Genomic DNA, 25,871 nt, shown 5'->3' on the forward strand with positions numbered 1-25,871 from the left:
TGTACAGAGGTCATATGACCCCCCAACAGAATGGAAAATACAAGGTGAAGTTCACCACACCCCTAATCGGCAGGCCTGGTAGCCGAACAGTCAATGACTGAGATCAATACAACATCTGCTTTAGGGCATCAACAGTCCATCAAAGGGGTAAAGAAATACAAAAAAAAATTGTCGAATACAGCTGCTTTGTTAAAGAAATACAGTCCATCAATAGTCCATCAATCGGCTTTCAGTCAATCGATAAACAGTCAATCCGTAGGGCAGCCGAACAGTAAATGAACAGTACCTCTTTTAACTTCAGATGATAGCCTCTCTGTAGACTAGAACTCCCTCTACGAACCTCAGATGATAGCCTCTCTACAGTCGAACAGACAATGAATACAACTTCTGGGCTGGAAGATGAAAAGTCTCTATAACTTCTGGGTTGAACTGAATACAACTGATTAGCAGTTTGATGGATACAGCTCTGGGAGATAGAGAGACTATCTGCTCGACATTGAACAACAGGTTTGCTTGACACCACCCTTTAGGCCTGGACGACTTGCTCTGATACCATGTTGAGCAAGAGCAAGAGAAGAGAAGAGAAGAGAGGAGAGAAGAGAGGGAGAGAGGAGAGGAGAACCGAGAGGACTGAAAGCCCCTTCTGAACTTAGGGGGCGAAAGAATGATATATTATTATTTGTACTAGTACAGTCGAACAATATAGGCAGAGGAGAAATTACAACAGTACCCTTATGGTACTAAACCTGAATACATAAACAACTGACAACACTTCCCAATCACCACCTCCACGAAAGGACAATTTTCAGCAGCATCGTCTTTAATCTGGAATGGGGAACTGATCAGCAACAACAAACCTACTCGAGTTATTCTCCCTCTCCATCAGGCCATTCTCTGCTTCTTTGTGCATCTCCCTATCTGCATTAGGCGTGGCTTTATTTTCAATAAGAAAAGGTGCCTTAGATGTTGAAAGAGAGGTCTGCTTTGGAGTTGCATTTCCGAGTTCTTCTAGCATTGTTTCTACTTTTTTGACCGCAATGATGAAAATCATCCACACTGTTACTAGAATTTCTAATCGCTTCACCAGATCTCCCCTCTGGAGTTGCAACTTCTAAGTCCACTGATTTTCCCCTATTTTGATCGCATCCACCAGAATCAATTGCACTGTTACCAGTTCTTTGGGTCACGTCAAATGTGGATATCTTGATTGCATTCTATCAATAACCTTGTGCTTCTTCCCTTTATAGTAAATGACATCTTTTTCCTTTCGAATCTTGTTCTAAACGAATCTGCTCAGTCATCTTCCTTTAACTGAGTCTTTAAAAGGAGTTACGCTCTTTCTATTAACCTCTACCTTGAACGGGACAAAAGACCTTCTCGCAAGAATTAGGGTTTAGAAGAGAGAAAGCAAGAGGAGACTTGAAGTTACTGCTGTTAGCAGAACTTCTGGGTACAAAAGAAAACGGAGAGAGAAGAGAAGAAGAGGAGAAAGAAAAGGAGAAAAGAGAGCAGAGGAAGAGCAAGAGAGTGATGGGCGAAAAATTACTTACTGCCACCGAAGGCAGTATTATTTATATGTTCAACATAACATTAGGTAAAAGGATACCTACAATAGTACAAGTAAGCAAGCATAAAGGCAATAAATAAGAAATAAGAACTGAACTTATGGGACTACATAAAGAAGGAACATCATGTCTGGTCCATTGTATCACTACACTCCCCCTCAAGTTGGGAATAGATATTCATCATTCCCAATTTGCACAAGTCATTCCAATTTGACTTTGGTGACTGCTTTGGTGAAGAGATCAGCAAACTACATATCAGAGGTGACATAGGGCAAACAAACATCTTGAGAAGCAACTTTTTCGCAAATGAAATGATGGTCAACCTCAATAGGTTTAGTTCTATCATGCTGGATGGGGTTATGAGCAATATTGATAGCAGCTTGGTTATCACAGTACAACCTCAACGGTTTCTCATACTCAATCTCTAGTTTCTTGAGAAGAGATTTCAGCCATAACACTTCAGCCACACCATGGGCCATGGACCTGTATTCTGCCTCAGCACTTGAACGGGCAACAACATTTTGCTTCTTACTATGCCCTGACACAAGGTTACATCCAACAAAAGCACAATATCCTGAAGTCGATCTTCTATCATCAACACATCCGGCCCAATCAGCATCAGTATACACATCGATTTTCATATGACCATTATTTTTAAAGAGTATTCCCCGACCTGGACATTTCTTCAAGTAAGCAAAGATTCTTTCCATAGCCAATAGATGAGTAGTTCTAGGAGAATGCATGTCATGGCTGACAACACTAACAACATAAGAGATGTCAGGGTGAGTGAGACATAGATAAAGGAGTCTTCCAACCAATGTTTTTGTTAGATCTAGACGAATAAGGGTAGATTAGTCATTTTATTTCTGTTAAGTTATGTGCTTATGTGGCAATTTTAATAGAGACTTCCTGTCCCATACTTAAGTGGGGGCAGTTTAGTCTTTGTACAACTAATTAGATGCTAATCTAAATTATGGTCAACTGATAGGGTTTAGCTATCAGATTCAACTGTTCTTCTTCTTGCTTCTTCTTCTTCTTTTTCCCTTCTCTCTACTGGTTCGAACTACCTAAGCACAGCTGTCAAACATGGTATCAGAGCCATAAACGAAGGAGAAGAAGGCTGCGACTTCAAGTTCTTTCTCCCTCTTCTTTTTTTTCTTCATCTCTGGGCTGCGAATATGAGGTACACAATCTGAAAGCTGCTGCATCTGTTATTTATTTATTTTAGGACTGCCGCAATCCCTATTACAAGTATTAGGAAGGTGCGGCAACCCTAGGATATCAACCTAATACTTCTGTTACCATGTGTGACAGCCCTAGTCGTGTGGTGGTGCTTGTGGTGTTTACCCTCTACTGAACCATTTCAAGAGGGAGCAACTGGATGTCACTAGGTTCTTAGTGGGTTTAAAGTCAGAGTATGAACCAGTTAGGGCCCAAATATTGGGAGGCTCTACTCTTCCTACACTTGAGGAAGTTTTTGCATGGGCTTTGCAGGATTTCTTTGGGATCTACAGAGAATTCTACACCGTCTGATAGATCAACATTTGTGATAGCCAAAGGAGGTGGACGTGGTACTAGAGGGGGAGGACATGCCTCTGGGGAGGTCGAGGTGGTTCCATATTTGGTCGTGGAGGTGGTCGTGACTCACGGGGAGGCCATGGTAAAGGAAAAAGTAAATCTACTAGGATGTGTACCCATTGTGGCAGGGACGGACATTCGGTGAATTTCTGTTATGATCTCCATGGCCCACCTTTTACATGGGCTAATCATGCAGTAGCTAGTGGGGTTGATGTCAGTGATAACCAACAGGCAGATCTAACACCTTCCACATCTACATTTGTTCCCGAGAAGGAGATGGTGAGTGTACTGAACGGTGAGTATGAGAGGTTCATCTAGGCTACTTCACAGCATACGACAGCCACCCTTGCGCACTCAGGTATAACTTGTCTAGTATCCAAACCCTCTCCTTGGATTATTGACTCTGGAGCCTCTGATCACATGACTGGGACTCCAGGTGTGCTCTCTTCCGTCTCTGAAACTTTCACATCTCAAGCTGTTACCCTTGCCAACGGTTCCTCTTCTCTCATCAGTGGTGTTGGTATTGTTGACACGACTTCTCTTTCTTTAACATCTGTTCTATATATACCTAAATTTCCATTCAATCTTATGTCTGTCAGTAAATTAATTAAGACTCCTAATTGCTCTATTACATTTTTCCCTTCTTTTTGTGTTTTTCAGGATGTCAAGACGGGGAAGAAGATTGGTGGGGGGCATGAGGCCGGAGGATGGTATTACCTTGACGGTGGTGGATCGTCAGTTGCACTTCGGAATTCACTCACTCCTATACAATGGCATTGTCGACTGGGACATCTATCTCTCAAAGCACTCAAGATACTGGTTCTGTCTTTGAGTTATTTGTCGTCTTTACAGTGTGAGTTGTGTCAGTATGGGAAATATCGTCGGGTTCCCTTCAGCCCTAGAGTTGATAGTCGTATGTTGAGTCCTTTTGCTTTGGTTCATTCAGATGTTTGTGGTTTGATTAAAATAGAGTCTTATAATAGTTACAAATATTTTGTCACTTTTCTTGATAATTGTTCAAGGATGACATGGATTTATTTAATGAAAGAAAGTAGTGAATGATTTTCCATTTTTCAAAAATTGCATGCTGAAATACGTACACAATTTGGTGTTTCAATCAAAGTTCTTCGTTCAGATAATGGTCATGAATACTTTCTTACTTCCTTTCAGCGGTATTTAGAACAGGATGACATCATTCATTAAACTTCATGTGCATCCACTCCTCAACAAAATGGGGTGGCTAAACTATAGAACCGTCATCTCCTTGAAATTGCTCAGTCTATTCTTCATCATATGAGTGTTCCTAAAGGATTTTGGAGTGATGCTGTACTTATTGCTTATTTCTTTATTAATCGGATGCCCTCTTTCATTCTTCATGGTCGGTCTCCCTTTTCTATTTTGCTCCCCACCTTGTCTCCCTTCCCATTAACACATTGGGTCTTTGGCTGTGTGTGTTTTGTTCACAATCTGAGTCTTTGGATAAACAAGCTGGATGCACGCTCTATTTTGTCTTTCTTGGATACTCTCGGACCCAGAAAGGGTATAAGTGTTACAATCCCATTACTCGGAAGTGCTATGTCTGTCTTGATGTCATCTTTTTTGATTCTGTCGCTTTCTTATTGGGACCTGAAGTATTGGTATCTCCACCTTTGCTTCCTCTTCCTCTTCCTCTTCCAGTCCGTGATCCCATTCCGGTTGTTCTAGTTGGGGCTAACCCTTCACCTCTTCCAGGGCAGATCCCTATTGAACGACCACCAATCCGGCACGTGTATACTCATCGACAGACACCGGCTCCTCCTCCAGCTTCTACCTTGTTTGTGGATCCTGTTGTTGCTCCCGTCCCAGAACCTTCAGGACTTGATCTTTCCATTGCTTTACGGAATGGTAAACGTAGTTGTACCCTCCATCCCATTTCCAATTTTGTTTCAGTCTCTCGCCTTTTTGCTTCACATCGCCAGTTTGTTTCACTGTTGTCATCTATTTCTATACCTAAGAATGTCCGAGAGGCTCTTAGCTCACCTGGGTGGCGACAGGCAGGAGTTCACTACTCTTCCTCCTGGTAAGCATATTGTGGGTTGTAAATAGGTGTATGCTGTTAATTACTTGCCGGATGGTAGTGTGGAGTGTTTGAAGGCCAGACTTGTTAAAGGTTATTCACAATTGTATGGGTTGGACTATATGCAGACCTTCTCTACAGTGGCTAAGGTTGGCTCTGTCTGTGTCTTAATTTCCCTAGTAGTTATGTATGATTGGCCCTTGTTTCAACTTGACATTAAAAATGCCTTCCTTCATGGTGACCTTATGGAGGAGGTATATGTGGAGCAACCACCTGAGTTTGCTGCTCAAGGGGAGGATGGTAAGGTGTGCAGATTGAAAAAGGCAATTTATGTGTTGAAACAATCGCCTCGTGCTTGGTTTGGGAAGTTTAGTGAAGTGGTGAAGAATTTTGGAATGAAACAATGTCAGATTAACCACTCAGTGTTCAACTATGATTCAGAAGCCGGAAAGATTTTATTAGTGGTCTATGTGGATGATATTGTCATAACTGGTAGTGACAAATTGGGGATTGATAAACTAAGGTCTTTCTGCAAAACCATATTCAAACAAAAGACCATAGTCATTTTATTTCTGTTAAGTTATGCGTTTATGTGGCGGTTTTAATAGAGACTTCTTGTCCCATACTTAAGTGGGGGCAGTTTCGTCTTTGTACAACTAATTAGATGCTAATCTAAATTATGGTCGGCTGATAGGGTTTAGCTATCAGATTCGACTGTTCTTCCTTCTTCTTCTTCTTCTTCTTCTTCTTTCTCCCTTCTCTCTACTGGTTCAAACTACCTAAGCACAGCTGTCAAACAGTTTTAAAACGCGGAGAGGTGACGTGAGGTGTTCCACTAACTAGAGGCATGAGGTGTGTTTCAGAACGCAAGAGGCGTAAGCCTCCTTAAGTGGAGGGGGGTTAGGAGGAGGATGAAGAGGAGGCGTATGCCTCAGAGGCGTCAATGCCTCTAGCATACGCCTTAGGGAGTTTTGGGAATGCTTCGCCTGGAGGCGCACCTCCAAGCATACACCTCCCATGCCTTTTAAAACACTGTTTCCAACTAGTCATTGGTACATTGCTTTGTCTTTAAGAGGCTCACACCCTTCAACACTTATCTTATGATTCAACTCATTGGGTGTGTTTGCGGATTTAACCCTTAGTTTCCTAGTGTCCTCAAGAAGATCAAGGACATATTTCCTCTGTGAAATGAAGATACCATGTCTAGAGCGGGCCACTTCAATTCCCAAGAGATAATGTAGATCACCAAGGTCTTTCACTTCAAATTCCGCATGAAGAAATTGTTTGAGAGAATCAATCTCATCAGGATCACAACCAGTCACAACAATGTCAACATACACTGCAAGAAGGGTGAGAGAAGCACTATTTCTCTAGTAGAAATCTGCTAAATTAAAAAATATAAAAAAAAAGTAGTTTCTTGAAGAGAGAAGGAGAAGAAGAGAAGTTGAAAACAAAAGAGAGCAATAATCTGGCTGCCCTCTTCACTTATTATTTATACTAAAATAATTGAACAGTACAAAGACAACTATGCCCTTATAGGGCAGCAAAACATAAAACAACATATATAACACTCAAAAACATAATAAAATTTGGACTCGCATAACTACTATGGTCCCCACCTCCCATCTAACAACTAACATAAAACACCTACTCAGAAAAACATCATAAAACTAATTAATCTTCAACACTCCCCCTCAAATGGGAGTAAATGTCACGCATTCCCAACTTGCTTAGATCATGTTCAAGCTTGTTCTTTGCCATCCCTTTAGTGAGAACATCAACCAGCTGCAACTTTGAAGAGACATAAGGCAAACAACCTTCTCTGGTTGTTACCCTTTCTTTTATAAAGTGTCTATCAACTTCAATGTGTTTTGTCCTATCATGCTGAATTGTATTGTGGGCAATATTGGTTGCAGCCTGATTGTCACAGTATAAAACTTCAATGTGTTTTGTCCTATAAAGTGCCTATCAACTTCAATATTGTGGGCAATATTGGTTACCCTTTCTCACCCTCGACTGCAAGGCACAATGCTACACTCTCTACTCACATGGATCCCGGGAATTAAAACCTTTTGCAAATATTTTGAAACCATAATATATATGTATATAAATATACTTTGCAAAACAAATTTCAACGGTTGAAATCAACTGCCGGTAGTTTAGGTTTCCATCAGAGAGAGTGCATCCCCGATCATTCAATTTGTCCGACAAAGGGGTTGATCCTGTCACTATGATCACACACTCAGATGAATTCTCGGACTGTCCCAACATACCCAGGTTTTGACCCCCTCTAAGGATCTCACTGATTGGCATATCAAAGACAGCCCAATCCAACACCTAGTGTAGTATCATAATCGAGTCTTGGGGTCAGGTGTAACATTCCAGTTTTGCCCATCTATCTCCAAGGTCCAGGGCAATGTTGGAATTCTGGTCCGATTTAGGGTTTCAAGAAAACCCACACTGCATGTACCTCAGGTTTCACTCTAGCAGTTGAGACAAGTCACCCAACCAACTTGGCGGTACATCAGTGTCAACCTTGGCAGGATAAATCTCCCTAGATCTATCCAACGGCTGTGAAGATTCTAAACTAACACGAGTCTCATATGTGTCCAGTTTAAGGGTATTACAGAGAAACACACCATAATAGCATGAATCAAATATGCACTTTGTTCATTTACATTAAATGCCATAATGTACATCATTATGATTGGAGCTAAGTGCATACATTGTCTAATAGCTCCCACTTGCACTTAGGTCCAATATGGTATAAGCCGGAGTCCCATGATTTCCACGTGTTTCTCAAACACTTTCTGTGTCAGTGGCTTAGTCAATGGGTCTGCTACATTTTCCGCTGATGTTACCTTCTGAATTAGGACGTCCTCTCTTCCAACTATCTCTCGCAGTACATGGTACTTCCTCTCGATGTGCTTTGACTTCGAGTGGGCTCGTGGCTCCTTAGCCTGAGCAATGGCTCTAGTGTTGTCACACAACAATGGAATGGGTGATGTTCTAGATGGAACTACTCCCAATTTGTGAATGAACTTCTTCATCCATACGGCTTCCTTGGCAGCTTCACTTGCGGCAATGTATTCGGCTTCGGTTGTGGAATCCGTCATGGACCCCTGTTTGCTACTTTTCTAGCAAACAACGCTCGATCCTATCGTGAAAACATAACCAGATATAGACTTTCTATCATCTGGATCTGACTGGAAGTTTGCGTTAGTATACCCCTGGAAAGAATATGCTGCCTAGCAATGTCAAATTCAGGGTTCAGCCCTACTAAGAACTCAAATTCAGGGTTCATCTCTTCACTTATTATTTATACTAAAATAATAGAATAGTACAAAGACAACTATGCCCTTATAGGCCGGAAAAACATAAAAGAGCATATATAACACTCAAAAACATAATAAAATTTGGACTCACATAACTACTATGGTCCCCACCTCCTATCTAACAACTAACATAAAACATCTACTCAGAAAAACATCGTAAAACTAATTAATCCTCAACATCTCTTAATGAAAAGAGTATGATCAGAGTGGGCCTGTACATAGCCAAACCTTTCAAGAGCCAATCTAAATCTGTCAAACTAGGCTCTTAGAGATTGCTTTAAACCATATAAAGCATTTTGCCATTTGCAAACTTTCTTTCCTATAGCAACATCTTAAAAACGAGGAGGTAGTTCCATATACACCTCTTCCTGCAAGTCTCCATTAAGGAAAGCATTCTTGACATCAAGTTCGAATAGAGGCCATGAGAAATTTGCTGCAAGGGATAGTAGAATTCTAATGGTATTCATCTTGGCAATAGGTGCAAAGGTTTCTTGGTAGTCAATGCCATAAGTCTGAGTAATACCCCTTTGCAACCAATCGAACTTTATACCTTTCAACTAAGCATTATGCTTCACAATGAACACCCATCTTCACCCAACTGGTTTCTTCCCTTCTGGTTTGTTAATTAGCTCCCAAGTCTTATTTTTAATGAGAACACCCACCTCTTCTTCCATTGCATTCTTCCACTCAGGTACTACAAGAGCTTCATGTAGAGACCTAGGAATAGGTATAGCAGAGATAGATGCCAAGAAGGACCTATAGGATGGTGAAAGATGATCATAGGTGATAAGTTGAGATATGCGATGAGCAGTATATGAAGTGCACTGACGCATTCCCTTACGGACTGCAATGGGAAGATCAAGATCATCTAGAGGGGGTAGAGGATTAGAAGATGAGGGTATTGTATCAACAGGCAAGGAGGGAAAAGTACTTGAATCTAGAATTGCAGAGGAGAGAGGATCTAGCCTGGGCTGATTATGAGCACCAAAATCAACCTGCCTCCACCTCCTGTGGTGAACTCTCAACTCCCTACACTTCTGACAAGCACCCTTATTGCACAACTCTCCTTCAAGAATAGGGATAGGTAGAGGAACTCCAGGACAGGGACTACCCTTCTCATTATTCTCCTCCTGAGAAGAGACACCTAGGTAATAGGGGACATCCTCAATAAAGGTAACATCCATGGGTACAAACTGAGAACCGGAACTAGGACCATAGCAGCAATATATAGCCAAGGAATATACATTTAGCAGCTTTAGGATCAAACTTAGAACGATGGGGTCCTAGAATTTGAACAAAACAAGTGCACCCAAAAACTTTAAGAGGGATGGTGTACAAATCTTTCTTAGGATACAATAATGAAATAGGAGTATTCATATCTAGAACACGGGAAGGGATTCGGTTGATGAGGTACACGACTGTATTAATAGCATCCCCCCCAAAAATGAATGGAAAAATGAGAATTCAGCATAATACTTCTTACAACTTCCAGGATATGCCTATTTTTTCTCTTGGCTACCCCGTTTTGCTGAGGTGTATGAGGAAGAGTACTTTGATGAACAACCCCATACTCAAAAAGATATTAATTCAGATGTTTAGTGAAATATTCTTTGATGTTATCAGATCTGAAAATTTTGATTATGACTTCAAATTGAGTGAGAACCATTTGGTGAAAGGCACGGGTTAAGGTAGGAACCTCATCTCGAGAACACATAAGATAAACCCATGAGAAATGGGAATAATCATCAACAAACAATAAGAAATACTTGTACCCCCCCATAGCAGGAATATGATATGCCACCAATACATTTGTATGCACAATTTCAAAAGGAGTATTGCTTCTTTTATTACTCAAAAAATAGGAGGATCTACAATGTTTTGCAAGTTCACAACTCTCACACTTCAAAAAAGACATCTGAACTGACTTAAACAAAGTAGGAAACAAGTTTTTCAAAGACCCAAAAGACAAATGACTTAAATGGTTATGCCAAAGCATAATCTAACTCATAGACTAAGAAAAAAAAGACTTCGCAACTCCTTTATTACTTCCAGGGGGTGCTCGAACAGGTAGATTCTGTTCATCTCATGGCCAGTCCCAATCACTCTCCTTGTCACTAGATCCTGGAAAATACAATGGTCAGGGAAGATGGTTATTGAGCAATTTTGGCTTTTTGTAAGACTACTGACTGAAAGTAGATTAGTGCCAAGCTTAGGTACATGCAAAGTTGAGGATAAGGCAGTGGCATCAGAGATTTTGATGTTTCCCTTGCCAGTAATGATGGGAACAAGGGAGCCATCAGCTATGGATACTTCATTTCTGCCTAAACACAAGATGTAAGAAGTAAATAATGAAGACATGCTTGTCATGTGATCAGATGTACCAGAGTCTATAATCCAAGTAGGGCTAGTGTTTCCTGGAGTAGAGGCATGAAAAGTAGTGGCTCTTGTACCTGAGTGGCAAATGTTGACGTGGAGGAAGGAGGTGTAGTAGTAGTAGAGATAGATTGAGATGATCCTACAAGCCCGGTTTCATTCTCCAACTGAGTCAATGCTGCCCTGAATGCAGCTATGGCCTCCAAAGAAGTGGATCGAGGCCCCTGAGGAGAAGAACCATCTGATGTAACAATTGCATTTGCATTTCCTTTCTTATTCCTGAGTCTTTCTGGTACATGATTTGGGGGAAGCTTCCAACAGGTGTCTTTTGTGTGCCTAGGTTTCTTGCAATACTCACAAAACACACCCTTCTTTCCTTCATTCTTTATCTCTTTCTCCCTCTCACCACTATACTTGTGTCTTGTAGCTGCTAATGCTACTTCCATCTGAGAATTTTGAAGCATAACCCTCCTCCTACTCTCTTCACTACGTACTAGTGAGTAGGCTTGAGACAAGGTAACATTTTCCCTAGTGAGATGTTTTTGTCTAATAATGTCAAAATCAGAATTCAGACACGCAAGAAATTCAAACTCTATTTCTTTCAACCAACTTGTTAAAGGTTGCCACATCTGTATTACTCTCCCACTCGATTGTTTCAAGATGATCTATCTTGTGCCATAGGGATTTCAGAGTGGAGTAATAAACCGATACAGATTTCTCCCCCTGCTTCAGATTGTTAACTTCAATTTTCATCTCAAAAGCCCTAGCCACATCAATTAGCTAGGAATAAGTCTCTTTCATATTGTCCCAAATATCCTTGGCTATCTTTTCCCAAATATAATTTCTGCTAATATGGGGCTGTATCGAATTGCACAACCATGCCATCACAAGATAATTTTCTTGAACCCATTTGGCATAGGAAGGTTCATCCTTGGTTGGTCCCTTAGTGTCTCCAGTCACATAGCCTAACTTTCCCCTTCCTCCAATTGCCATCATGGCAGGTTGAGCCCACTCCAAATAATTAGAACCATCAAACCTGATTGTGGTAACCTGAAAAGGATTGTTATCAGTCATACTAACAGCCCTTTCGGCACCCTCTCCAGCTGGTTTCTGTTCACCCTCAAAGAACTCCATGCTGAAACCAACACAAAGAAGAATAAGACCAGACTCGGCTGCCCTTTTGAAACAAAATAAGGAGAAAACTACCCAGAAATTTCTAGGCGGCACCTTCAATCTGAGATTTAAACCCTAAATCTCACCTCAAAAACTTTTCTCTGATTCTTCCTGACTGCTGGGCGAACTCCAAGAACAGAAACATCCTGGGCAAGGCTTCGAACTCCACCAATCTCCAAGAATCAGGCCATGAAAAGAACTAAAACTCCAGCCCTATTAAACTCTCATGTAGCGGGCTGGGAAGAGACTACATGAGATTCACGAGCAGACCTAAACCTGCTCTGTTACCAACTTGAAGTTACTGTTGGTAGCAGAACTTCTGGGTACACAAGAGAACAGAAATCAAAAGAAGAAGAGAGAAGAGAAGAAGAGAAGAGGAGGAAGAAAAGGAGAAAAGAGAGCAGAGGAAGAGAAAGAGAGTGATGGGCGAAAAATTACTTACTGCCGCCTATTATTTATATGTTCAACATTACATTAGGTAGGAGGACAAAAATGCCCTGCTACCTAAAATAGTACAAGTACGCAAGCATAAAGGCAAGAAATAAGAAATAAGAACTGAACTTATAGGACCACATAAACAAGGAACATCATGTCTGGTCCACTGTATCACTACAAGGAGAGAAGAAGAAGAAGAAGAGATGTATGGAGAGGTGTGTTGTTTTTACTGTTCAGACCCTCAAAAGATCTTTATACTTTGAAATAGTATATTACAAGGAAGCCCCTACTTGGCTGTCTGAAAACAAAAAGAGTACAAGAAAGAGAAAAAGTCCAGAAACACCCGTCTAAGCAATCTCAACAAACGATTTATTCACATCCTCTATCTTTCTAGTAATATTAGTGCCCAATAGATCCAACGAGTCATCCCCGACCTTCTCTTTATCTGACACCGAGTGGACCCCACACCTCTCTTCCATTTTCATACACTTCCCCAATTCAACCCTCTTTCCTTTCCCAAAGTCTAAAAAATCCAACATACCCAGCGTATCAGCCCCACTAATACTGGTAACTTTTTTTCTTCCCAAATTGCCTTCATCTTCAACCTCTGAACCTATCTCTAATAATTGCTTGTTTGACTTTCACCTCTTTGCACCAGATGATGACTGAGAATTGCTTCATGTCTCCTTCTACGAGAAGATGATAATCGATCCAATCACTTGGGTAGGTTCCTTCTACCACCACCCTTAAGTCGAATAGTTCCCCGCCAAAGTGAAGCAATAAGGATGCTGGAATGAGATGAATTTCCTCCACCTCAATTAAGGTACGCACACTCACTAAATTCTTCTACTCCAAAGTTCTTGAACTGACGAATCTAAAAATACCACATGCATCGCCAACATCCTTGAATGTTTGGAAGCTCCAGGCATGTAGAGGAATGACAAACATGTTAATCCAGACGAAACTTGAAGGTCCCACATTTCTCAGCACACTGACAAGAGGATTCCACCTCCCCAATCTTAAATCTGGATCCCATAATTGATCTTGTTCTCGTTCAAGGATATCTATAGCTTGTTTCTAACTACTGAAAGAGAATAGAAAGAAACTTGTGCCAAGTCTCCTCACTTGGAACTGCCTGCTTGGTTTCCATTCAGTCACCATCCAACTCAACACTTCCACATCTGGTTCAGAGTTAACGAATTGACCAACCAAGAATTTGTTTAATAGCTTTAGTCTATTGAAAGTTCCTTCAGTTGAACTCATTATTGCCTCTTTCATCTTCTGGTGGATACCCTCAAACATGAAAACCTTCTGCAAGAGAGCTCCCTATTGTTTGAACTAGAGAAGCGAATTTTCTCTAGTTGGCCAGATTATTATTTATAGGTTTCTAATTAAAACATAAAGACCATTTAGAAAATCTGATGTTCAAAACCATTTTGAGATCACTTGCTAGGAAGGATTTGGGAAATCCAGACAATCTTGAGTAACAAGCTAGAGAATGCACCACAAATCATAAATTTGTAGGAGTCATTTTTGTTCAATGTTTCTATAAACATACATTGTCGTACCTTGAGCTGTTAATTTGACAATGTAACAAGACTTTTTAATCACTTTATTTAAAATGCCAACTGGAGAGGAAGGGTTTTATGGAGGTGGACTTTGGTAAAGACCATGGATCTGTTTAATGATTAAGATAGTGCATTGGTGATACTAAATGCTGCAGAAAGAAAGAAATCATGGAACACATAATGATTAAGATGGTTAATTGGGTAATGGAGGCCACTGGATTTAGATAAACTGAAACTGAACATTGATGTCTGCGATATTGGGAATCCCGGACCATTGGGTATAGGTAGAGAATAGTGCTAGGGGAAGCATTACTGCTTTGTTAATGGGACCAATAGGTGTGGGCGAACATGCGTGTCCGGAATATTATTTTGGAAAGAGCTTCAAAAGCAGTAGTAGTTGGCTGACTAAGAACAATCAACCAGGGAGTATGGAATACAGATAAATAATAAATGTGATAAAAACACTGTCTAGCGAATTAGGATTAACATTTCATCGAGTCAAATGATCTGCAAGTTGTTTGTATGTTCACTTTCTAAGCAAGGACAACCAAAAGTCAGAGGGTCAGTTGTAAAAGGGTGTTGGGCACAATTTAAAGAGGGCTTGTAATACAGTGGTGTCTGAATGTGCACTCTTTTTTTCCGTTTATTTAATAAAATTTTTAATTATTGATCAAAAAATGGCGAGACAAAAGAGATACATTGTCCTTTTTCATAAGGCAGTATTTGCACGTCAACCCACTCAGACTAATTGCCCTTAGTCATTGGTTGAAACAGTTTAGGTATGTATACTGATCATGTCATGCCTCTAAATTAGTGGCAACTAGCAGTTGCCTGTAGTCCTAAAATATAGAACAAGGGCATATCTACGAACTAATAATACCAAATGACACATGTGATTGTGTAATGATAATTTTTTTTCATAATAAAATAGCATACAACACTTGCTGGATTTTAAGGTCATATATTATCCAACAATCTTCCCATCATTTTGTACTTGTATTCAGTGTCTTATCAATCATTATTCTAACACCAATATCAACAAACAGCATAGACCGTTGGGCCTTTTCCTATGAAGTTGTACGGATAGTTTGGTAATTAAATATCCAAAGTCAGGTACTTTACTGGCGAAACTGTGTATATAAGAGAATCTTACATTACAGCTCTTATTTATAGTAACCAACCTGGATGCTTATTTTAATTTAATTTATGTCTTGTGTGTTTATACTTCTCTGTCTTGTATGTTTACACTATCCCAACGAGAAAGGTGAAAAATGGAAAATGTCTTTGGCTCAGTGTGGAAAAAAGGGCAGAAGATGACAGATGGGAGCCATGGGATTCTCTTAATACATCTGTTTATGGTTCTTTCTAAGCCATATGCTACAGACTGTAGTTGTGTTGTGTTAATTGCTTTTCTTTAGTTGATGCATCCTTCCTGTGTTTTTAGGTGGACATTGAGGAAGCAAAGAAACAAGAAAATGCAAAATTGCAATTGGCTTTGCAAGAGATGCAACACCAATTTGATGAAACAAAAGCAATGCTGGCAAAGGAACGTGAGGATGTGGAATTGGCTTTGCAAGAGACAAAACACCAATTTGATGAAACAAAAGCAATGCTAGAAAAGGAGCGTGAGGATGCAAAATTAGCTTTGCAAGAGACGCAACGTCAATTTGATGAAACAAAAGCAATTCTGGAAAAGGAACGTGAGGATGCGAAATTGGCTTTGCAAGAGATGCAATGTCAATTTGATGAAACAAAAGCAATTCTGGAAAAGGAACGTGAGGCTGCAAAAATGGCTTTGCAAGAGGGGCAACGCCAATTTTATGAAAATAAAGCAATGCTGGCAAAGGAACATGAGGCTGTGGAAAGGACAGCAGAGCAAGCTCCCATCATAAAGGAAGTTGCAGTTGTTGATAATGCAATGTTGGATAAGCTTACTGCTGAAAATGAAGAACTCAAGGTAAGATTGTTGAAGCTCTAAGATGTTAATGTTTTTCATATACGAGGGCTGCTATTTCCTGTTCCTGCATATTGATGAATATTGTTTCGTTGACATGTATTCATATTCTTTAAAACAATATTGAGAATGTCGTCCTTTGTAAAACAGAATATTGGTTTGTTCTTGTTAATCATTTAGTATGTCATAATCTCAGGCTTTGGTGAGTTCTCTGGAAAAGAAGATTGATGAAATGGAGAGAAAGTATGAAGAAACAAATAGAGTTAGTGAAGAAAGGCTGAAGCAAGCTTTGGATGCAGAGGCAAAGATGACTCAATTGAAGACTTCAATGCAAAGGTTCTTTTAGTGATTGAACCAATTTTTTCATCTTTTTTTTTTTTTTTTCTTTTTTGAATGATAACTTCATGAATTCATTAATGAGAAAGAAGTTACTGGAGTACAATGATCCCCATTTTCCATATTAACCACATCCATGCAGCTTTTTTCAAAATTTATTTTTAAGTTTGATATTCTCAAAGAACTGCACCATAGAATTTATCTTCCTAATCCAATCTTGCTCATCTCCTTCACAAAACAAAATGGTGTCATCCACAAACTGTAGATGGGTTATCAGTACACAATCTCTTCCTACTCTCCACCCTTGCACTAAACCTTTGAAATCAGCCATCAGTATGTGTCTAGTGAGGACATCATCAATAAGAGTTAATAAGAAATAAGAGAGGGGATCACCCTGTCTATTCCCACATCTAACCAAGAAGAAATTCACAACTGTGCCATCACTATCACTGAGTAATGACAGATTCTCAAAAAGCCCCATATCCATTTACACCACCACTCCAAACCCGCACCGTCTCTTTACCTCAGTTAAAAAAGTCCAACCAACCAAATCGTAGGCTCTCTCCAGATCCAACTTGCAAATTATACTTTTTTTCTAGATCTCTTGTTTCCTTGATACCTTCATTAGCAATCAAATTCCGATCAGTAATTTGTTTATTCTGCACAAATTCAACTAATTTCCTTCACACATTCAACTAATTGTCATCTAGTTAAAATTTCAATTTAGTTCTCTTTGATTATGTAAACATGGAACAGAAATTGTTTTACTTTCTTTCTTTTTCTTTTTTTTTCCTTGATTGTTTGGTGTATTTATTTTATTCCCTTTTATTCTTTTAATTCACAGGCTTGAGGAGAAGCTTTCTAATGTGGAATCTGAGAACAAAGTTATACGGCAGCAATCATTTTTAAATTCACCAGGGAAACGTATGTCCGGACATTTATATATTTCAACAGATAAGGTAAATCTAGTAAAAGTAGATATATCATCATCTTGTGGCACTTTCTGTGGCTACATTCTTATGCATGGTTTTACTTGCAGAGTTTAGAAAATGGTCACCATGAGAGTGAAGAGACAAAAGCCAATGTAATTTACCTTTTATATCCTTTTATTTATTGTTTAACTGTTTTGGACATAATTGGTGAGCCTATTCTTTCAATTTTGGTTTACTATATTTGTTTTTATATAACAAAAAGCTGTTTTTGCAGGAAGCACAGAGTGCAACGCCTGTTAAGAAGTTTGGAACAGAATCTATGAGGTTGAGGAGGTCCAACATCGAGAGACCACAAGTATAGGCTTGCCAGACCCATGCAATCTGTTTACTTGGTGTTCTTAGTTATTTTCCTCATAATTTCTTCTCTAGCAAGTTTTTAAGAAACATTACTTGGACTCCCTACCTCTGGTGCAGGAGAGCGTTGATACTCTTCTCAACTGTGTGACACAACATCTTGGATTCAGTCAGGGAAAGCCTGTTGCAGCATTTACCATATATAAATGCCTACTCCATTGGAAATTGTTTGAAGCTGAAAGAACTAGTGTATTTGACCGTCTTATTCAGATAATAGGTTCTGCGATTGAGGTAACCCGATGCTCCATATACCAAATATTTGTCTGTTTAATGCAATCACCAATCTTCTAATGCAATCATTAGAAGACCTGTTTTATATGAATATTAAACAAGGTTGTGCCTTTTCCAAGGAAAGGGTGTGGACTAACCCAATAAGCACTCAATCTGGAGAAACGAATATTTGAAAATATGTGGCCTGTTTCAGTACATGAAGTGTTGTGTAAACCCAACCACTATGATATTAGTGACATACTGCAATTGAGGTAACCGGATGTTCAACGTAGCAAATATTTATTTGTTTAATGCAATCATCAAATTGTCATTTGAAGACCTTGATTATATAAATATCAAACAAGATTGTGCCTTTTCCAGTGATAAGGGTGAGGACTAACTGAATAAAGTACTAATTCTGTAAAAACAGATTTTTGAGAATGTGTGGCCTGTTGCAGTGTATGATGTGTTTGGTAAATTTAACCACTATGATGTTAATACCATAAAGCTACTGTTCAGTCTTCTCTCCTTTGTTGGCTGATTCCTTGGTGATCATATTTTCTTAGTCTATCAATTAAAATTTCACCATATGAAAAGAGGTGAAAAATGAAGCAAATGTATACTAAATACACATTATACCCACTTTAAATGATCTTGTCTTTCTTTCTGCCTTCCAAATGACACACTATTGTTTTTCTTCTGTTCTGAATATTCTTATTCTTCAAATTATTGTTTTTTATCCCTTCTCTGTATTTTTTTTATGCTTAACTGTTATTATTTATCTTTTCTTTCTGCCTTCCAAATAACATTCATTGAGGATTTTAGCCTCATCTAACCTTCCAAAGGCTTATATCATTCAATCCAAACCATGAAATAGATTGATTTTATCTTCCCTTGTAGTTTTCTTATAATTGAGCCCAAGACATTTGTTCTTTCCGCACCCCTTGATTTGCTAGATTATCCGCCATGCTATTGGCTACTTGGCTTCCCTTTGTAAGCATTAGACTTTCACTTCGATATTTCTATTCAGCCATCTGCACTTCTTTAGTTCATTTATGAACATCCATAAAGTTTCCTCTCCATTCTATAATCACCCAATTACCATCCTTGAGTCTCCTTCAGTAATGAGCTTATCCATGTTTTTATCTCTTGCCCTTTGTACACCTTCTTTTCTATTATGGCCTTATCTTTTATAGAATCTTAATTTCTTTTGGAGATATTTTGTCTCTGTGTCTCAGTTTTACTTGAAACTAAGTTTCAAAGTAATGATATGATATGCTCCCATATTGGGCATATCTTATCATTTTGACAAATCACCTATACACCTTTTTGAAGTGTTTTCCAAAAACTCGTAATTTTTCGGTCAAAACACCACATACTGTGATCTGTTTGTTTGTGAATATTGGCTGTATTGATACTTTGAACCTTGCTTGAGATTATGAAGGTCAACCGTTTTTCTTTTCCAATTTTCTACTTTTTGTTTTTCGTCTATGAAGTCTCTCACTTTCACTCAAAAAAAAAAAAAAAAAAGAAAGCAAACAATATAAAAGATGAAATGCTCTATTAACATCATTATCATCATCCATGCCTTATCCGAACTATATGGGGTGAGCTACATGAATCCTGTTTTTCCAATCTGTTCTATTTTAAGCTGTATCCACCATTAAATTATTAGTGCTTAAACCATTCCTAACCCATGACCTTCTTGGTCTACCCCCAGCTCTTCTAGACCCTTACACTTGTAACAAATCAATTCTTCTAAATGGGACTATTGGTGGTCTTCTATAGACGTGACCAAACCATCTTAATCTATTTTCTCTCATTATCATTTATTGGAGCTACTAATAGGTTTCTATGAATGACTTTATTCCTGATCCTATCCTTTCTAGTTGTTATACTCATCCATCTTAGCATTAGCATTTCTGGCACCCATTTTCTTGGCATGTTTCTTGATTTCCCAACAAAGCTGGCCTTACAACTATTAACTATTTTATAGATGTAGAGAACACTGATGTGGGCCCACTGCAGTGGTCCCCACTGTGTTCGTAAGACAGCAGTGTAGTTATTTGTTTCAGTTATAGTAGTGTCAGTTTGAGTCAGTTTGTTAATTCAGTTGTTATTTATTTCAGTTTTTATTTACTTTATTTATTATGTAAGTACCAAGGGCAGATGTGTCATTTCCATTATGTACTAAACATAACCTATAAATATTAAGAGAGTGGTGGCGGCAGATCAGAAAGAATCTGTCCCTCCTTTCAACAACTTGTGTTCTCTTGTTTCTCTTCTATTCTCTCTCCTTTCTCCCTCATTTTCTTCTGTTTTGCAAACCTAAAACCTATTAGGATTCAAGACTGATTACAGTCTTGATCTTCTACTTGGTATCAGAGCCTATCTAGGGCTTCTCATGTGTGTCTAGTCCAGCCGACCACATGAGGACTAGCTAGGGCTGAAGAAGTTTTTCGGTGGCTGATTCTTGGAGATTACCAGGAGAGGTTCGCAGCAATTGAAGACTTGCCGCGGCTTGCAGAGAGTTGGTAATCAGGAAGAGGCGGTGAAGGTTAGGGTTCAGGTAACCCTAGAAGACAGTAAACTGAAGTACATAAGTAAGTTTTTTTTTTTTTTTACTAAGTTTTAGAGACTGCAATCAGTCGAGATAGGTTGGACCTATCTAGAAAGAGGGGTCGAACTGTGTTTAAGTTGTTTCTAGGGTTTGACTGTTGGGCCGAACCCCCCTCTTCAAAGGTGATTAGTTTTAGTGTTTCATATTCCCCTATGACAAGTCCCACTTGTGCGGACTGCTTGGAGAGTGCAAATGAGCACCTACTTCAGACCTACAGTTGAAACCCTAATTTTGCTCTCGCAGTAGTGGGCCCCACAGTAGTGATTTCAGAAAATAGCATCTCAGATTGATAGGCTGCCTGGTACTGTGCATGCCGATTGATTTCAGATCAGATTTGAGTTGATTTCTTGCATATACTGTGATAAGCGATTGATTTCAGATCAGATTTGGGTTGGTTTCAGATCGGATCAGATCAAATTTCAGATCAGATCAGATTTGTATTGGTTTCAGATCAGATTTCAGACTTGCTTGTTTGACTCTGTTTTCTGATATAGTTGCTCTAACAGTTTGTAGCCACTGAATCTTGATCAAAGATGGAGTTTAAGGGTCAGGGAGAAAGTAGTTTTGGAAACCATAGTTATGGTAGTGTATCTGAAACCGGGTTTCAGATTACAACAATGAGATTTGATGGGTCAAATTATTTGGAGTGGGCGCAATTAGCCATGATGGCTATTGGAGGAAGGGGAAAACTGGGTTACCTCTTGGGAGATGTGAAAGAACCTTCCAAGGAGGACCCCACATACACCAAGTGGGTTCAAGAGAACTATTTGGTTATGGCATGGCTGTGTAATTCTATGCAGCCACATATCAGCCGAAATTATTTGTGGGTAAAGACAGCTAAAGAGATATGGGATGTTGTGAAAGAAACCTATTCCCAACCCCTTAATGTTGCCAGAGCCTATGAACTGAAGTGTGAGGTGAACAACCTTAAACAAGGAGAGAAGCCAGTTTCTGTCTACTTCTCTACCTTGAAATCCTTGTGGCATGAGATTGACCATCTAGAGACCTTTGAGTGGGAGAGTCCCAAAGATGCACAGACTCACAGAAAGCAAGTCGAGACGAATAGGGTATTTGAGTTTCTGGCTGGTTTGAATTCAGAATATGACATTGTGCGACAACAGATATTGACAAGAGATAGTGTGACCCTCTCTCAAGCATATTCCCTGGTGCATAGTGAAGAGACCAGGAGGAAAGTCATGATGCAGCCTCAACCCTCTTTCCTAGCCTTGACAGCTATTAAACCCAAGCCAGGGGGTGACTCAGAAAGGGACCGGAAGAAGGAAGATAAAAGGGATCTGGTATGTGAACATTGCAAGAAACCCAAGCACACAAAAGATACTTGTTGGAAGCTACATCCTCACTTGGTCCCAGCAAAACTAAGAAGTAAGAAGGGTAATGCTCATATGGCAGTGAACACTGATTCAACATCCTCATCAGGCACATCCCTAGAGACTTTAGCTGCCGTTCGGGCTGCCCTCATACAGTTGGAAAAGGAAGTTGGGAGTTCAGCTCAGCCATCTCAGTCACCATCAGCTCCTGCCACATCTGCATTTGCACATTCAGGTACTTGAGCCTCAGCTTACCATGCTTCAGCTCCAGGTAATACTGATCACTGCTGGGTAATAGATTCAGGTGCATCTGACCATATGACTAGCTTGCCATCTTTGTTCACTTCTTATCACTTGTCCTCTGGCCGAGATAGAGTATCCATTGTTGATGGCTCTCTTGTTCCCATTTCGGGCAAGGGGGACATCAAGCTATCGGATAGTATCTCTTTATCTTCTGTCTTGCATGTTCCTAAGCTTGATACTAACCTACTTTCAGTTAGTAGTATTACCAAACACATGAACTGTTCAGTAACCTTTTTCCCTGACCGATGTGTTTTTTAGGATTTGGAGACGAGGAAGGTGATTGGGACTAGTCGTGAGACGAACGGGATCTATCTGCTTGGAGAGAGTTCTCGACGGGAGGAGTCAGTGGATAAGAAGTCTTTTGTTTCCCAGTCTGTGAGTTCGGTTATGCTTTGGCATAACCGATTAGCTCATTTGTCTTTTAAGTCTTTGAAGAGTCTGTTTCCTGTTTTATTTGAGTCTGTTGAGTTATCAAAGTTGAGGTGTGAGAGTTGTGAGTTTGCCAAACATTGTAGAACCTCTTATTCTTTAAGTAATAAAAGGAGTAATTCCTCTTTTGATATTGTGCATACTGATGTTTGGGGGCCATATCATATCTCTTCTATGGGTGGGTACAGATATTTTCTACTGTTTGTTGATGACCATACCCGGTTTTCTTGGGTCTATCTTATGCGTTCTCGGGATGAGGTTCCTGCTCTGACCCAAAGCTTCCATCAGATGGTTCTCACTCAGTTTGGGACCAAAATCAAAGTCCTTAGATCTGATAATGCAAAGGAATACTTTGCTCAGCCATTGACCTCCTACCTTCTTAGCCATGGAGTTATTCACCAGAGCACTTGTCCTTATACACCACAAAAGAATGGCGTTGCCGAAAGGAAGAATAGGCATATTTTGGAGGTGGCTAGAAGCATTATGTTTACCTCCAATGTACCTATTCGCTTCTGGGGTGATGCTATCCTCACGGCAGTTTATCTCATTAATCGAGTTCCTTCTCGGGTCCTTGATATGAGAACCCCCTTTTCCCTTCTATATCCAGACGAGGAGTTGTTCTTGTTCCCCTTAAAACATTTGGTTGTACCTATTTCGTTCGGCTTCTCGGGCCCCATCATTCCAAGTTTGAACCTAAGGCCTCCAAATGCATTTTCCTTGGTTATGCACAAACTCAAAAGGGTTATTGCTGCTATGATCCGGTTTCAGGGAAACGGTTTGTCTCCATGGATGTCATCTTCTTTGAAGAGACACCCTATTATCCTAGGGTTTCTCCTCATGGGGAGAGCAGTGAGTGGGGCTGTTTTGAGTATCTTTCCTCAGGGGGAGAGTAGTGAGAGTGGAAGTGGGGCTGGTAGAAGTGGGGCTGTTCCTTTACCTATTCCACTGGGTAATGAAGGTTGTAGTGGTGAGGGTGGTCAGAGGGAGCCGGAGTTGAGAGTCTATCACAGTTCCTTCTGCGCCTCCAGATCCAAAGCCTACTGAGATAGCTCTCACTGTTGCCACTTCCCCTCCTGTGGATGACCTTGATCTCCCTATTGCCATTCGCAAAGGGAAACGACATTGCACCACTTCTACAGCTCACAACATCTCACAGTTCTTATCCTATGACCGTCTATCACCATCTTACCGGTCCTATCTCACTTCCATTGCCGATGTCCCTATTCCAAGAACAATGCAAGAAGCCTTATCAGTTCCAGAATGGAAAGATGCAATGCAAGTCGAAATGGATGCCCTGTTGAAGAATAATACTTGGGCACCGATTGACCCACCAAAAGGAAAGAAACCGGTGGGATGCAGATGGGTGTTCATTGTGAAGCATAATGCTGATGACTCTATTGAAAGGTACAAAGCCCGACTGGTTGCAAAGTGGTTCACTCAGACTTATGGTATAGACTACTTGGAGACCTTTGCCCTAGTAGCCAAGATGACCACCATTCGAGTTTTGTTATCCCTTGCAGCAAATCATTCTTGGCCCCTGTTTCAAATGGATGTTAAAAATGCCTTTCTGAATGGAGACTTACAAGAAGAGGTTTACATGCAGTTGCCTCCTGGATTCTATGATACAGAGACAGGTAAGAAGGTTTGCCGACTGAACAAGGCATTGTATGGTTTGAAGCAGTATATGATACAGAGACAGGTAAGAAGGTTTGCCCAGTCAGATCATACACTATTCATCAAGAGGGTAAAGTCCTCTCTGACACTACTAGCAGTATATGTTGATGATATTGTGGTGACAGGAAATGACAGTCATGAGATTGAGTCCCTCAAACAGCTCCTTCATCAAGAGTTTGAGGTGAAAGATCTTGGTGCAATATGGTACTTTTTGGGTATTGAGGTTGCTAGATCCAAGCAGGGTATTTTTATCTCTCAGAGAAAATATGTTCTAGATCTGTTGGCGGAAACTGGAAAGTTGGGTGTTAAGCCGACCGATACACCCATTGAACAAAATCACAAGATTAGTGCAGAGGGTGGGGAGCCTCTTGAAGACAAAGTTATGTTCCAACGGTTGGTTGGAAAGCTTCTATATCTCTGCCTCACTCGGCCGGATATCAACTATGCAGTTAGTGTTGTTAGCCAGTACATGCACTCCCCTAGAACTTCTCATCTTCTTGCGGCAGAGAGAATATTAACATACTTGAAGAGATGCCTGGGTAGAGGTATATTGCTCAAGAACAATAATCACATGAGGGTGGAAGTCTATACAGATGCCGATTGGGCTGGAAGTGTTGATGACAGAAGGTCTACCTCCGGATATTGTGCCCTGGTGGGAGGTAACCTTGTCTCTTGGAGGAGTAAAGAAGTAGAGTGTTGTTTCCCGCTCCAGTGCTGAAGTGAAATACAGGTCAATGGCTAATGGAGTGGCTGAAATCTTATGGCTGAGGTCACTACTTGAAGAGTTGGGTATTGACTATGAAAAGCCCTTAATGCTGTATTGTGATAATCAGGCAGCTATTAATATAGCCCACAACTTAGTGCAACATGACAGAACTAAACATATCGAAGTTGATCGACATTTTGTTCGAGAAAGGGTCACATCACAAGAAGTGTGTCTTCCGTACATCACATCTAATATGCAGCTCGCGGATATCCTCACCAAGGCTGTACCAAGGAAGAAGTTAGAGACAGACCTATCCAAGTTGGGCATGATAGATATCTACTCCCAACTTGAGGGGGAGTGTAGAGAACACTAATGTGGGCCCCACTGCAGTGGTTCCCACTGTGTTCGTAGGACAACAGTGTAGTTATTTGTTTCAGTTATAGTAGTGTTAGTTTGAGTCAGTTTGTTAATTTAGTTGTTATTTATTTCAGTTTTTATTTACTTTATTTATTATGTAAGTACCAAGGGCAGATGTGTCCTTTCCATTATGTACTAAACATAACCTATAAATATTAAGAGAGTGGCGGCGGCAGATCAGAAAGAATCTGTCCCTCCTTTCAACAACTTGTGTTCTCTTGTTTCTCTTCTATTCTCTCTCCTTTCTCCTTCCTTTTCTTCTGTTTTGCAAACCTAAAACCTATTAGGATTCAAGACTGATTACAGTCTTGATCTTCTACTATAGAATTTTTCTTTTAATACAAGTGGTAGTTTGCTATCAGACAAAAGTCTAGATGCACTTCTCCATTTTTCCCAATCTGCTTTAAACTTACATGTGTATCCTGATTTACACTCCTATTATTTCTAAACTTACATGTCATATAC

General features: G+C 40.0%; 1 protein-coding gene across 1 annotated transcript in view; it reads left to right on the top strand.

Moving 5' to 3' along the window:
- The window catches only part of LOC148865147 (myosin-6-like), a 149,485-nt gene that overhangs the window by 72,832 nt on the left and 50,782 nt on the right, over positions 1–25,871 (top strand). Inside the window, exons 24-29 of the mRNA XM_088981329.1 lie at positions 15,528–16,040; positions 16,234–16,373; positions 17,218–17,332; positions 17,413–17,457; positions 17,580–17,660; positions 17,780–17,950. Of these exons, the coding sequence (XP_088837455.1) occupies positions 15,528–16,040; positions 16,234–16,373; positions 17,218–17,332; positions 17,413–17,457; positions 17,580–17,660; positions 17,780–17,950 (1,065 nt within the window). The remainder of the gene's footprint in view (positions 1–15,527; positions 16,041–16,233; positions 16,374–17,217; positions 17,333–17,412; positions 17,458–17,579; positions 17,661–17,779; positions 17,951–25,871) is intronic.

The sequence above is a fragment of the Nelumbo lutea genome, chromosome 3 (assembly GCF_056320005.1).
Source record: "Nelumbo lutea isolate HS-2025 chromosome 3, American lotus-T2T, whole genome shotgun sequence".
Lineage (NCBI taxonomy): Eukaryota > Viridiplantae > Streptophyta > Magnoliopsida > Proteales > Nelumbonaceae > Nelumbo > Nelumbo lutea.